At 42.7% G+C, this 15,695-nt stretch overlaps 1 protein-coding gene across 1 annotated transcript in view; it reads right to left on the bottom strand.

Annotated features, from left to right (window-relative positions):
* Positions 1-15,538, bottom strand: part of itgb8 (integrin, beta 8) — a 20,912-nt gene extending 5,374 nt beyond the window's left edge. Inside the window, exons 1-13 of the mRNA XM_008421763.2 lie at positions 13,548-15,538; positions 11,359-11,444; positions 9,336-9,507; positions 9,122-9,228; positions 8,693-8,832; positions 7,939-8,104; positions 6,965-7,123; positions 6,754-6,849; positions 6,512-6,604; positions 5,599-5,739; positions 3,224-3,644; positions 2,889-3,111; positions 2,651-2,754 (exon numbers count right to left, since the gene is read on the bottom strand). Coding sequence (XP_008419985.1) covers positions 2,651-2,754; positions 2,889-3,111; positions 3,224-3,644; positions 5,599-5,739; positions 6,512-6,604; positions 6,754-6,849; positions 6,965-7,123; positions 7,939-8,104; positions 8,693-8,832; positions 9,122-9,228; positions 9,336-9,507; positions 11,359-11,444; positions 13,548-13,635 — 1,996 coding nt within the window. The 5' untranslated portion in view covers positions 13,636-15,538. The remainder of the gene's footprint in view (positions 1-2,650; positions 2,755-2,888; positions 3,112-3,223; positions 3,645-5,598; positions 5,740-6,511; positions 6,605-6,753; positions 6,850-6,964; positions 7,124-7,938; positions 8,105-8,692; positions 8,833-9,121; positions 9,229-9,335; positions 9,508-11,358; positions 11,445-13,547) is intronic.
* Positions 15,539-15,695: the final 157 nt, after the last annotated feature.

Genomic DNA, 15,695 nt, shown 5'->3' with positions numbered 1-15,695 from the left:
CAATGAACAGTCCTGTTCCAAAAATTTGGAAGGCGGGGATGAACTGTAACACTTGGATGTGCAACTGCGTGTGCGCGCAGATTAGGTGTGTGTTTGTGCATGAGAAACTAACAAAGTGAGCAGGAATCTAAAAAGAAAATGTAAAATACAGCTGTAGCACTGACAGCCGGCCTGCTGACTCCAATCCACCAGGGTGTACTGGAGCAGCCGTGGTAGCAACGGAAGTGACCTCGCAGGAAAGCATGTGTGTGTGCGTGTGTGTGTGTGTGTTTACATTGTTCTGGTCTTTTGCTAATGTGAAGCTGAGCCTGACCGGAGTGCAAGTTGATCTGAAACTGATACTGACAGCTGTCATTACTGAGCAAATTCAAATCTCAGACATGTTAAAGATTCAGACCAAGCCCAAGCCTGAAGTCAATTTGAAAATCTTGGTATATAAAAATGCTGCTAGTAATTTAGAAAAAGACAACAGCTGTGAAAAACTAAATAAACAACACATTTCAATAGCTGGAAATACTGGAGATAGCGGTAATAGCTCCTCTTTAGCAGATGAAGCTTAAATTTAGCATTCATTCATTTTAAAATTGCAGTGCCTCATGTTGCATGAGGTACTAAATAAAGATAGTTGGGATACATTAAAGTGTCCCAAAGAGTTATTTTAACAATCCCTTAAAGCTGATGTCTTGAAAGCAAGAATGATTCATTCTTAATGAAACAATAAATCATGCCAATGGAAATTAATGTAATTCAGAATTGCAAATGGTAATTTACAACATTTGAATTAGACTGAGTATATCTTAAATTATCCAGGTCCCGTTGCATCAAAGCAAGGCCCAAATTATCACTCTTCCACCACCGTGCTTGGCAGCTGATGTCACACATTTGTGTTGAGATAATGCGATGTGTTTAGGCTAAACTTAGCATTCTGTGTTGAGGCCAAACGTCTCTCTAATTTGGTGTTGTCCATCCAAAGAACTGGTGCAGAAGCAAATGAAAACCCTAAACTGTATGGCTGGTTGTTTTCTTCTGTAAAACCACTCAAACATCTGTACAGTTTTGGATTTCACGTCCAATCTGCAGCAGGGAGACTCCGACACGTGGCTCTTTTGTAACGTCTATTTACGTTCCGCTGTTCGATCTCTGGATGAACTCGCGTGGATATCCACCTCTGGAAAGGCTGGCAGCTGCCTTGAATGTTTTTCACTTGGGAGAGATATTTTTCATTGTAGAATGATAGACTCTACATTATTTTCCAAATTGTATTAAAATCCTTCCGAATGTGAAGGGCAGCCAGAGTTGCTCCATTAAAACTGCACCTAGATTGCCTCTACGATTGCGCTTCCACATGGTGGGAGGATGTCGGAGTGACTCTGTGACGTTAGATTTGATTTGTTCTCTTCGTAAACTTTTGTTTGGAAATTTTTCTGTCCCGAGGCATTGGTTGTTTTTTTAACGGCTATTCCCTCCGGATTTGGCTCATGTTGCTACAAGAACTTTTGCTTTCGCCTTTTTTTTTATCTTAGGGAAAGTTGGTATAGTGAATAACCGTGGCAACAGGTATTGTTTTCACAACTGGGAGCAGCTGATTAGCATCTCAAAAGCTCAAGTAAAACGACCTCAATACCAGGTGAGTTGAAAATGATACATCATGGATGCAGAGTAGAACCAAAGAGCAGAAATAAGGTGGAAGTTCAAGTGATCTCTTCCATCAATCATGCGCTACCCACTGAGCCACCTAGTGGCCAAGTTACATTTAACTTCCCTTTGGGATAAATAAAGTATTTCTGAATTTAAATTAAGTCATTTAAGGTATTTGATCAGAAGCATACGGTTGTAATTTTTATTTTTATAATAGCATTATTTTTGCAATTCATGCTTCTTGTTTACTTCAGATTTTAATACAACGCCTACAAAAACATTAAACATTACTCATCAAGCCTGCAGCTGAACTCTTCTGCGTCCAAATAAACAATGATTTATTTTGGCTTTGGAAAGTTGATACAAAGAATTATACTAACCCATCTCTATTCCTACTTCCAACATGATAGAAAATTTTGTGACCATCTTTCAGAAACTCTAGATGCACTGACGTATATAATCTGTTGTTGTTTCTAATATCAGGAGGAAGGTCAGTTAGATAGGAAATCTTTTGAAATGTGTGCACACAAAACAATGCAGCTCTATCCAGGTCAAACTCAGAACACAGTCCCACTGAGCTGTGTGTTCAGAAAAGCCAATAAGCACAACACATGAGGTGAGCACTAAATAGCTTTAAGTCCACAAAGTCCTCGGAACTTTAGGATTGTTCTGACCCTGTAACTTGAAACTGCAGCTTTCTAGCTTTAAAAAAGAAAAAAAAAAAACATGTCCCAATGTGTACAGAGTAACAACTACCCGATCCACAGTTATCTGAGTTTTGTCATAGCTTGGCAACCTAATTATTGTGTGGCACTGGCTTCTTCTTTTAGCCCATCTTAGGTTATTGTAGCTATTTATAGAAATATGAGGGAAAATTATAAGTTTTTTTGCTGTGCTGAGCTGCACCTCTAAGTGAAACTATGGGTACTGATCTCAACTTACAATATGTTCATTTCTGTTAGCATGCAGGAATTAAACATTTCTCCACAATCCAAGTTTCTACTTGTTGTACCTGAAAAATCTGTTTTGGAGCCGATATGAAGAGCACAGGTGGTGTTGCATAGCTTCGCCTCTTTTTGGGAGAGACCTCGAGAATGATGGCAGTCCACACTCTTACTAAGAGGAAGAGGAAAAAAAAACTTTGAAAATAGACAAAACAAATTACCAAGTCGATGGTAAAAGAGTTTTAAAAAAATTCTGCAGGAGTTTATTTTGTGCATTTAGGATATAAGTAGTGATTGACTAAGTACCAGGAGGATTTTGAGATGACTTGGCAGGTAGGACATCTCTCACAGAAGTCTCCAGATCGTTGGGGATCGGTACACACACACTTGCCACACACACATTTTCCACAGCCGCTGCAAAGCAAGCCGTCTGCGGATTGACAGCTGGTTTCGGAGGTGGGACAGCTGCAACTGTCGCCTGTCCAGCCGACCTCGCACACACACTCGCTTGACACACACACGCCTCGGCCTGAAATTGAAGAGAGTCTCAATAAGAACTCGGGCGCATTAAAGGAGCACTGCCTGATCTTAATGTATTTGTGATTCAACTGGAAATGATGTGAAATGTTTTTCAACCTTACCTCCACACAGCTGTCCCTTCTGATACGGGCAGGAGAAGTCGTCAATTTCACAGTATTTCCCGTACACCGTCCCAAGCCTGCTCTGCTCACACGTGCATTTTCCGCACTCACACACTCCCCGGTCGCTGCAGCTCACATTTGACCCATCTGCTTTGCAACTTCTATTTGGATCTGAGCTCGGGTCTTTCATGTGTCCATGATCCGGCCTCTGCTCCTGACTGACACCGTGGTGGCTTCCCCTGCAGGGTGACTGGTCGTTGCCATCGCAACGGCTTGTTGGTCCACATTTGCACTGACATTTAGAGCGGATACTGATGACAGTGGACTCATTGTAGCCCACCGGATGCACCAACATTCTCACATCTTCATCTTCACCATCATCAGGACAGGAGCGTTGGCCAACGGTGATATTAAAGTAGACCTGCAAGGAAAGAGTAACATCCATCAGTTTACTATTTGCTGGCTCGACACCTTCTGAATGAAATTTAAGCGTCTGATTGCTCACTAATGGAGTTGAGTTATGTATGTTTTTCAATATTCTAAAAGGCAGAAGCAATATAAAGTGCGGGAGTACTTTAAGAGAGGCATCATAAACGAAGGCCTGTGAGCTTACTTACAAACCACAGAGCAAGAGAAGAAGCACAGATTGATCTAGGGGCTGCCGATGATTCAGAGGATACATGAAAAATGACTAAGGGTTTCTAAAGGTTGAAAGCTCATACAAATCAAACAGGATTGCGTAAACAAAATGAGAAGAATAGTATGTGCAATAAATGTCTGAAAAGCAGGTGCAAACTGGCGCACAAAAATGTCTGTGATCACTGTGGCAAGAGAGAGGCATAAATGCAATGACAGGGGGGCTTTACTCGTCAGTTATTGGGAATATTAAAAGAACAGTCAATTAAAATAATAAAATATACATTAAAAATATCCTCTAGGAAAGCAGAAATTGCAGAATTGTGGGAATACCAAATAATTTCACTTTTATGGCAGCACACTGTTTTATGTCTTGATGCTCTGAAGGAGCAGAAAAGCTGATGAAGATTATGTTTTATAAGCTGCACATCCCACAAATAGTGTGGGCAAAAGATGTCTGCATGGGACAGATTAATGCTGCAGGACCTTTTTTAGGCAACACATCAGCGCTAATACCTGCACCACTGTGCAGCCCACACTGGACACAACACAAGTGATAAAACACTGTGACACGTTGTGCTATGACATGATGTGACGCAATATTCTGTAGGTGTAATACAACACAATTCTGGACAAGATAACAAAATACAGTACATAGCAATGCAATTTAGGACTTCTAACTCTAATATCCTTGTGGATAAAGTTGAGTTGTTGAATGATTTACTGGATAAACATCTTAGCACTCCGATTGTAAACACGTTGAATGCTGTCTGCTGATGCTTATTTGAAGCAATTCAGTTTCACTGTAGGCCTGGAATAATTATATAATGAAAGGGAAATTCTCAAACTCTTTTGTTTTTGTACAGCACAGAATCAGGCATAATGTTCAGTTAACAAAGCAAGCTACAATAAAAGCTGATTCGGGACAGAACAAAACTTTCCCTTGTTGATTTCGGCTGAAGATAATCCCTGAATACAGGATGTTTAGCACAGTGTACAAACAACGCTTCACTGACTGGAAGTCTTTAATAAAAACCCAACTACAGTAACAGTAAGACTCAGAATAATTATACTGCTGTTGACTATACATAAAGATTTGAATCTACAGTCAACCTTTCTTGATTTTTATCACCCTTCTGGTAAATTTCGGTACTTTCCATAATACAGTGTAATCCGCCCATGGATGAAAACGCTGGGCATTAATTTGTGCACAAAGGAGTAATTATGAGGCAGTGAGTAAGCACCTCAGTGTTGGACGGAGAACACCAAACCTTTCGGTGGGAACAAATCTTATGGAGCAATTTAAGAAAAGAAGATTTCTCAGATATACAAATTAGTTTTTTTTTCTGAGAGTAGCATTCAAAACTACTGCAGCAAATAGCTACTGTAGTAGAGTACAGAAAGGAGCTTTCTGAGCAGGTGTTGGACCCGGTATCCATAGGAGTCTGTTTCTAAATATAAATGCTCTACCTGCCGCCATTAATGCTCTCATATGGAGCACGGTATAAGGGTTATCATAAGAAAAGGTCATGGAATCACATGGGAATGTTTCCCTGTTAAATAGAGATTATAATCCGCTCAACTCGGATTATTTACCAAATCTCTTCTGTCGCGTAAAGCTCTCAGTGATGTGTTTATATGTGCTGCTCCGATACGTCTAGCGCACTCTCCGGATGCCTCTTTTTAGAATTTTTTTCTTTAAGTACGTGATAATGGTTCATTTGTTTTTGTGTGTTTACCGTCTGGCCTGGCTGTACCCCTGAGCAGTTCTGGTCCTTGGCAGTGGATCCGCGGGGACAAAGAGGAGAAACAGACACCCAGTACCTGCTGACTGCCTTGTCCTCCACTGACACTGACACCGCCACCTCGGACAACAGTTTCTGTGGAGAACAAAAAACAGATGAACCGGCAGCATTAGGTTAAGGTCCGAAATTCGATAATCGAAGTTAATTTGATGATTTAAATCAAGGTTAAGCTGTGAAAGCTTCCTTATTTCTTTTTTTTTGTCCTCCCTTGCTTTCCGTCTCATTGTAAGACTTCTGAGGACGAGGAGGTGGGGCTAAAAATAGTATCTTTGTGTCTGTCCGGGATTAGGACACATGGTTTCCGTAGGGATCTGATAGCTTTTCATAATGGAAGCTTCTGTTCAGGCATCGCTGCTTGTGTGCGTGTGTGTGTGTGTGTGCGTGCGTGTGTGTGCCTGAATGCATCACAGAAAACCCAGATCTGTGGATTCGGCAGATTCTCGGAGCAAACAAAGGCCTGCTTTGCCGCAGGCGAGCTTATAGCCCAGAGGCTACTGTCGTTTGAACCTCCTAGTCTCACATACACAGACTCACGCACACATACACACACACACGCATGCACACACACACACAAAAAGCACAAGGTCACGCATGTTTTAACCTCTTCTTCTTATGTCTTTTTATTTTTTATTTTATTTTCTGTTTCATCTGCCCAGACAAAACCACAAACTTCTCCCTTTGTCGAATTTCCCACGTTCTGAAATGTGAGTCGATGAAAACAAAACAGGCATCACAAAAGAGTTTCTAATGTGAAGCTCTTGCGCTTCTCTACAGCACTCGCACCTTCCTTTGATGAATGAAAGAGGATGGGGATTTTTAAAGAGAAACCACAGGGGGACGATTTTACCTTGTATGAATCTACCACCAGATCTATGAGGTTCGGCGCCTGAAAGAGGCCCAACTTTCCCAGGATTGATCCAGGCAGCAGCTTCACCAACTCCTAAAGAAGGAAACACACCTGGAAGTAATTTCTTATCCGAATCTTATAGTCCGAATCAGATAAGGTGCTTCATTATGCATACATGCTATTTTTTCTTAAGTTTCTGTGTCAAAATAAAAACAAGTAAATGGTATAGACTTATTAATTACCTCATACCACTGGTACTGCATCTTCTCCACAGCGAAGATGGGGTAGATATGGTTTTCAAGCAGCTTGTCAGACAGCAGACCTAAACTGGGATGGTCCTGTGAAGGAGATGTTTGCATGAAGGAGTTTACCGGCGATCCTGGTGAAGCAATGAGTAACCGCAGATTACTCATTACAGATTAACAGATTTTTTTTTTTAAATGAGGTTCCCACCATCTTTGTGCTTCCAGTGTATATGTTGCTGTCCAGGTGACACCGGCCGTCGTGCGGCGTTACGATCCCAGCAAGCCTGCTGTCCAGGGCGAGGTGAGACGGCTGGTCTGTCATCAGGAGCAAGAGGCGCTTTGCCTCTGGCCGCCAACCAACAGCACGCTGCCAAAGAACAAGAAACAGAGGTCATATTTAGTCACATCGAAAGAATTAAATAACTCTTTGGAGGAAATCTCTGCATTGGACGTGAGATAACTCACATACATGACTGTATCTGGGCAAAGACACACTGCACCCCAACTTTTTTTTTTGGAAACGTGATTGCTTTATGACAAATATCACCACATCGGCTCTGTTTCTGGAAAGATTTCAAAAATTCCACCCATTGTTAAAAACTCTTAAATCACTCCTTATCGATACAGTCACAGAAACTGATGTGGAAAACTCTGTGGGCTTCTTATTTTAAGGATTTACAAGTGTGGTTGAGGGAAAAAAATGCATATTGAGGCAGTTTTTTCATCTGAACTGCATTAGTTTCCTCAATGATCGGGCCTCGCTGCAAAGCCAAATTTAAGCAAAAGCAGCAGAAACCCCCCCCATTTTCAGTCAGAGTGGCTCCTTCTTCATGTCTGTGAATCATCAGAGACAGTGTGAGAAAACGGGACCATGTGTGCACGTTTGTGTATTTGGCGAAACTCACTGAGTTTATAGTATGCATGATGTAATGGAGAGTCTATTTCTGAACGTGACCACCGCCGGGGTGACTGAAATCTTGCCTGCTGCTGCCCCCTCATTCACACGATGTGACTCAAAGCCCCCCTGCAGTCGTTTTGTGAGCCTCGGTGACTGTGTGCAGTGGTGTCACTACTTAAACGGGATTCCTGCAGCAACACGCAGCGCTGAGTCAGAATGCCTCCAATTGTTCCAGCACAAATGCCACTCTCGGGGTCAGACGGGTGGCTTGGCGCGTTACTCACCTGGCAGACGGCGGCCTGCAGCATGGCGTCCAGTCCCCCCTCGGGCGTGTCCACGTTGGCGGAGATGCGCTGGCGCTTCATCACTCGCGTGAACTCGCTGATGTTGCCGGTCATGCTGAGGACGTGGTGGAAACCGTGGGCCGGACGACAGCGGATCTGGTAATCACTGGTGAAGAAAAAAAAACAGACAAACAAAGAAAATCATTGAGATAAGTTTTTATTTACAGCTTTTAGGAATATAGCGTCCATCAATAAAACCGAATTAGCAGGGACATTGGATCTAATGTGTCTATATGATTTGATTCATTAGTATGAATGTAATTATCAGTAAAACTGTTCATAATTTGGAGGTGTCTCTTTGAGAAAAGTGCCTTGACGTGACATTTTTCATTTGACATTTACTTGAGAACATAATGAAATATTTGATTTATTTGAACTCAGTCAAAGAATTTAGTTCATTAGGAGATTTTTGCCTCTTTCCCAAACTCTTTATGCTTTTCCCACTGAACAAATATCCTCAAATTAAGGTGTGCTTTTTCAAAATATTTCAGAGAGAGATTATGCTACTGCAATAAAAATAATAATAATTAGCAATATTTTGAGCACCTCTAGATTTGTAGGGAATTTTAATAACTAAATTCCCTGCATGTGACTCTCCTTGTATCATGAAAATATGAATGTTATCTGAGATAATGAGGTACATTTTGAAGTCAGACATTTTTAGATAAGACAAATGACACATTCTCCTCTGTACCTGCAGGGGTTGTCGATCTTGGAGGGATGGACACTCATGAAAGGGGAGACAGGTTTGTCCACAAATGAGCCAAAACCTAGCCAGAGGTCTGAGGTGTGTTGCGTCATCCGTAGGGACAGTGCGACGCCTACCGTCTTGAGCTGCAGGACAGAAAAGACGAAGGAAACGAGCGTAAGCGAATAAGGAAGGAGATAATATTGAATCAAAAAGAACAGAGACAAATGAAGTAGCCAAAGAGGAAGGAAAAGCCTGAACAAGAAGTAGAACAATAATTTGTATTTCCCTAGTTCCTCTTTCTTTCTTTCTTTCTATTTTTTTTAGGGAATTTGTGTAAACTCATATCTGAAATCCAAATTTTTGGTGATGAATCACTTTTTCCCCCCACACAAGAGCAGCGATAAAAAAATGACTGACAGCCCACAAGCCTACATGATCAAGGTTTTCCTGCATGGAGGCTGACACATCCACCAGGTAGTAGAGATCTACAGGGTAGCGCTCCAGTTGTTTCACGGCAACAACAAAACTGGCCTCTGAACCTGGACACACACACACACAGAGACACGCAACAAGAAACGGTGAGAAAACCGTGAAGTGACTTTGGTTTAAATGAGACACAAAATCCAGAGTTTCAGAGCTTGTGTACCTGGCCGGAGGGTGATGCTGATTTCCCGTGGGGACACTTGTGTGCTGTTCAGCGTGGCGTCGACCTCCACTTTGACGTCCGACCGCTCCATGAACTCAGGCCTGCAACCTCTCCTGCGTAGGCTGTCCGGCAGATCGCAGCGACGGCTCTGCTCAGCCCCGTGCAGGTAGTCCTAGGGGCCAAATGTGTGCAAAGATTTTTTAAAAAGTTTCTGTCTTTATCCATTATGACTATTCAATGTGTAAATACTACATTTGTTGAGGGAGAACAAGCTAAGCCAAAAAGCAAAGATCCTTCAGAACAAAGAATGCTTCGGTATCTCTAATTGGGCAGGAGCTTGTTGCGGAAATTTATGCTTGTGTTTCCCATGTGGATCTAACATAATCCATGACAATGGATACATACAAGGATGGAAGACTAGAAGTAACAGAACCACATCTGGTATCAGTGGGGCTAATCTGACTGAGCGGGAGTAAAAGCTGTCATAGTGAGGTGGAAAAGTTTTCATTTTCTTTGTCAGTCTTTCCTCAGTTCCACTCCTGTTAACACACCGTTAACAGAATGTGGTTTCACTTTATCTCTGGTGTCTGCAAGGTGCGTTGGTGATGGCAAACTGAAACCACTTTTACTATCACTTACCTTGGTTTCATTTTCTATTTTGAGCCGTTTTATTCTGCTTGTATTGATTTGAGACAGAGGGGACCAGACATAAAAACCACAGACCACGTATTATTTAAGCCCTTAAATTGCTCCTCTTGAAGTACTGCCAGCTAATATGTAATCTCTCATGTCTCCATAAAGATAAAACAATTATTTAAGCTTTTAAAAAAAATAAAAATAAGATGAGAGAACACCTAAAATTGTCAGCTGTCTTGACTGCACAGCCCAACAGTGTCACGACTCGTAGCTTTGGAACAGATTACTAACATTTCGTACTTTGGCTTGTTGACTAAGGCATGGAAATGCAGTACAGTGGCAGCACAGTTGTAAAACCTCACTGGTGTGTGTGTGTGTGTGTTCACAGTGAGTTATTAACCTCCCATGGGTCTGATTTCAAGCGTGTGACGAGACCAACAAGATTGTGCAGGCGTGTAGTGGAGCGGCTTAATTACTGGGGGGGATTTCTACTAATGCAAGACAGAAAAACCCACCAGAGCAAAGCGTCTGACAGTCTACAGCGAGAGTTGAGACTCTTTCTAGCTTCGTGACCATGAGCTGAACCTGAAAGCCAGACTGACTTCTGTTTATTTTTAGTTATCACTGACCAGCTCTTTAACGCCTAGAAGTTTCTGACGGACTTCCTGGGACTTTCCTTTCTGGGCTAGGGTTGTAACTGCCTACGTAAACACAAATTTGGATTTACATAAAAGCCGCTAACGCTTTGTTTTCAGTGCTTGTCTGAGCGTGGTTGTGTGAGCTTGTAGGAGGTTTTGGAGGTGATGTTTGAAGTTCACTCAGCCCAACAACATGAATTCAGAGGAAATTTGGCATGGGAGCGCCCGAACACACATTTGTTGACATTATACTTCTGCTGTGATGTCACTGCATGTGTGTGCGTGCGCGCGCGTGTGTGTATACGTGTGGCTGCGTGTACGTATGTGTGCGGTAACTGGTGTGGCACTGGGAGGCTTTGGAATTTCTAAAAGCTGATCCAGGGGTGGGCTCTTTACAAGAAAGACAAGACAGGGAGACAGAAAAAGACAGATAGAGACAAACAGAGGGGGAGATGCGGCGATATGCGTGAGCACGGAGACTAAACACACGGATAGAGTGTGGCTCCGACTCTGAGAAAATGTTCACACAGAGGCTGACGCGCTCGCACAGGTCACACAACGCAGACCGCTTTGGGGCTCAAACATACACATCATATTCTCATTTGTGAATGCCACGAAAGCTTTGGTGCGTGTCATCTGAAGGAATGCTGCTGAAAGGCTGCCACGTTCCCACTGTTTGCTTTATTTCTTTTTTGTCTGTTACGGACAAGAGCACACACACACACACACACTTGTGTACACATTCCCACCTCCTGGAAACACCAAGCACATTGTGGTCCACGTTGCAGGCAATCTGCGCAAGAGGTGACGCTGGGCGACCAACACGCTCTGGCTCCTGCGGATAGACGGAAACAAAAAGGAGCAGGGAAGAATCTGCGATTAGCATATGAAGGAAACGTGTGAGTCAATACTCATTAGTCATGCGGCGAAATCTGTTAAGGATCTCATATCCACTCATGATAAGGGAAGAACTCGCGTCGAGCCATTCAGCACAAATTAGCAAGTGCACAGCAGTGTGGGAACAGGTGCCGGAGTTGTTGGAGTGGTTCCCACACACTCACACAGAGTAACTTTAGGCAGTGTTTTTAAGAAAACGAGAAAGAAAGGAAAGAGAAAGAAAGCAGGCATGTTGGAATAGAGAGCGATGAAAGGCACACCATTCACCTCATCATTCCTGTAGTGGGGTTAATGATTTATTAGAGTAATTTACCGGCTAAAATCCAATTTCCCGGAGCCATTTCTGTTAGTTGCAGACCCATAATGTGGGACAGAGAAAGAATGTGGGTCCGAACATCACTAGCAGACCCATTAACAGGCTCTGACCCAATTAGGCACTTTGACCGCAATTAAACCCTCTTCAATGATTTAACTATTCATCCAAAATGATGGATGGCTAAGGGAAGCAGATCAGGCTTTTCCTGGCCGATACATTTCTTTAATGTCTAATTTGGAAGTTGCTTTTCTTTTTATTTTAACAACTGTAACAATCTAAATTTCTGGCGGACTTTTTTGTTTGCTCACCTCTAGCTGATGTGATTGTTGCAGCTGAGAGTTTGGGTTTTTCTGCTCAGGTACCCGTCAGCAGGCGAAATAAGTCTATGGAGGCCAAACAATTTTGGCTGATAGTCCATTTTTTGTAACACAAATCTGACCGCCCCATTTGTTTTTTCTACATACGTTCAAGTGTTCTTTTTTTTCTTCATTGTTTTCCTTTTAGTGTGTAGAGTTTGACCTGGTCAGCTCCCGCAGTCAGAACTGAAATAAACTGTACTAAACTTTGACAAGACACTGTCCTTGTTCAGTTTGAGCATCCAGCAGTGTACCTGTCACCTATTATGAAGTTTTTTTTTACTCCTAAACAAGTACATTTAATTTATTTAGACAGACTTGGCCCAGTCAATTCAGAAATGAACAGTAATTGCTGGAGTTTCCCATCTTGCTGGCTATTTGCTGCCATTATCTTTATGTTCTCTTCCAGTTGTTTTTTCACAGAAGATTTTCTCTTATTATATCTCTGTAGAGCCTTTAAAGCTTCCATTAACTATGTTAACCATAGATAGTACTTTTACATCAGCTTTACTCTGTGTTTATCTGTGTTTCTCCAGCATGTAAAGTTTCCGATGGAGCTAATGTGAACGAACTCTATGTCCTCTCTTTCTGTTCAACACAGAAACAACACAGAATTGGTACTGCTAAGCATTTTCTTTTACTGTGTCTGTTGTCTCCACTCAACACGCAGTCAATCAGTCAGGGCAGAAGCTTAGCTGCTGATTTTGAGTCTGACTCTGCAGGACATTTCTTCCCTTTAAAAGGAGCTTCTTCCTTTCCACTGTCACCACATGCTTGCTCAGCATAAAGAAGTCCAGTGGAGACTCGGTTGGGTTTTTACTTAAATTCAACTTGAGCTTAGTTTTTTTGCGAACTTGTACTTCTTCTTTACACATTTAAAGGGTTCTCCGTTTAATTCTGATGTATTTCTTTTATTTCATATTTTTCCTGTATTTCAGTATTAAGTTTCTATGTTCTGTTTCAGATTTCCGTGGACAACTTTTCACCAAATGACATTATTTAAGCAACTGAATCTGATTGTACTGGACAATATTTAAGATCACATAGCATTGAATGTAACTGGAAATTAACTTGACTCTGAAATTGCACTATTTATATTGGTAAGAACTGGATCCCATAAAGCAACATAGAAATGAGAAATTATATAAAGTACCTTTAGCTTGTTTCCTTTGACTTACAAAACTGAATGGAATTTAATTAAAATGTGTTTAATTAACATCTTTAAAAGAGAAAAACACTCCAATGAAAAAAGTTTTGTCACTCCCCTACAGAGATGACAGACAAAGGGATGCTGTGCACTGATTGCTGGAGATGACAGCAGTAATTGCTGTGATATTATGTAATTGGATCTTAATGAGCCTCGACTCACCGCCGCTGGAAGCTTCTGCGCAGACAACGAACGCCACGCAGCAGAGCAGGAGGACACGCAGAGGACGGCTGCGTTGCCAGGAAGTCATCCTTCACACTCCGGGACGCCCGAGACGCGAGAGCCTGAACCGCTACTGGAGGTGGAGGTGGGGGCGGACCGGGTGACACTGAGCTCCGTGCGTCCGCCGCCGCGCCAACAATAGTCGGGACTGCCAGAGCGAGCCGCGGGACATTGTCTTTCACACACACTAACCTTCTAATCCCGGAAAGGTATTCCCAAACCCCGACTCAGACGAGCTTACGAGCGCCCTCCCCCCTCGGACCACGGGAGAAAGGTGGACTGCGGCGACAGCTGCGGCTCAGGTCCCTCCATCTATTTTCCAGGTGTGCTGTCGCTTCTGTCTCTCGGCTGCCGGGTGGAAGTCTCAGTCCGCAGCGGGAGTGGAGGAGTGGGGAACCGGGAGACAAGGACAGCGAAGAAGCCGCGACGTTCAGCTCAGCCGGCGCACTCCTACGTTGCTGACTGAACACATCACGCACTAAAATCCAGGAGAACGAGCGGGTTTTAACCGCTGCACTGACTGCCGCTGGCATGGCAACGCGTTTATTCCGAGAGGGGAGGGAGCAGAGAGAGAGAGAGAGAGAGAGAGAGAGAGAGAGAGAGAGAGATAGGCGATAAAGTGCTTTCCACGAGGAGTTGTGATGCGGTGCATTCCAGAGTGAACCGTGGCCTTGGACTGAACGGTGGTGTTTATGCTGCTTCTTAGGGGAGCCATTTAGCAGCACTGAGAGCTCCTGTGTTGGAGGGAGAGCCTAAAGCCTGGTGGGTGGATGAATGATGGAGGATGTAGCCAGAGCTCTTGCAGCGGGGTTCACAACCTGGAGTTCCAAGCAGAAGAGGTGGGGGTTTGTGTCTATTGTGCGGGGATTCCAATGACTCTGAGTAACCTCTCCTCTTCAGCTCAGCTCCAGCCAAATACTCACTGAAACAACACAGCATTTGGAGGCAGAGCAAAACAGACAAGAGGACAATAGCTTGTCCGCCTCGTGGTATTATCGTGCTCCACTCTTTTCTAAGTATGCCAAACAAAACAGGCACAGCCAGCCGTAGACATAAGCGAGCTAATCATTACCTTAGCCACCCTGTCCCAAAACCAGTTGGGGTCTTCTGAGAGCTCAAGGAATGACTCAGGAGTCAGGTCTACAAATGCACATTTTCGCATAAGTGATGCAATAAGCGACTGTACATTTAAATTTAAAATGTTATACATGCAGGCAGGATGTGAAGACTTTTTTTTTTTCTGAGTAAAACATTTGAGAGGCGTCTGGTTCCAGACCACAATCTCCACTGGAAACATACATTCACCACCAAGGGAAATTTATCCTGTTGTTGTATTTTCTTGTTTTTCCTGCAATTCTTGTTATTGTCTGAGAGTCACAACTCACCAGTTGTCTAAATAACTGGGAAAAAAAGCACAAAGTTTTAAATACCACAGAATTTGTTCATAACTTATGCAGTCTGGAAGAGTCGGGCTTTGTTTTAGACGTGGAAAGCCCTAATGACAAATTGAAGCAACGATTTTTCAAAACTGAAGTCTTAACAAATGGCAAAGACGAGGAAAAGTTGTTCACATGTTTTGAAGTAAAACATTGTACAAATTAAAGTTTGGAAAATAAACAGGACCGTCAGAATTGAAGATGGAAAATGGATGTTTCTCACCAACCCCAACCTCCAAATTCAATATGGCTGACAGCTGCAGTGGCGAACCCTGAATTTGCACTTATGTCAGTTTGTATCTCGTTCACGTGGCTGGCAACCTGTCCAGGAAGTGCCGGAAATAGAAACGAGACCCTCCCAATAATACAAGCACAAGTGTGTATATACAATTGGCCCTAAGTGTATAGATGCATTTACTATCGGGTTGTAAAATGCTATTTGCTTGTATTGTAAATATTATGTCCATTGAGCAATTGAGTACAAATAAAGGCAAAGGCTACAACATAATTACTGTAAGTTGTGTCTGATGGTGTTCACACATCAAATTTTTGATTTCGTTCTATACTGGCAAATTCTTGAAATATTCTATGAACTTCGAATAGTGTCTCTTTGAAGCAAGTATCAGTGGGCTTGATCTCCTCCTGTTTTATA

This window comes from Poecilia reticulata, linkage group LG11 (genome assembly GCF_000633615.1).
Source record: "Poecilia reticulata strain Guanapo linkage group LG11, Guppy_female_1.0+MT, whole genome shotgun sequence".
NCBI lineage: Eukaryota > Metazoa > Chordata > Actinopteri > Cyprinodontiformes > Poeciliidae > Poecilia > Poecilia reticulata.
Note: the sequence above shows the minus strand (reverse complement) of the source record. Positions and strands in the feature narration are given on the sequence as shown.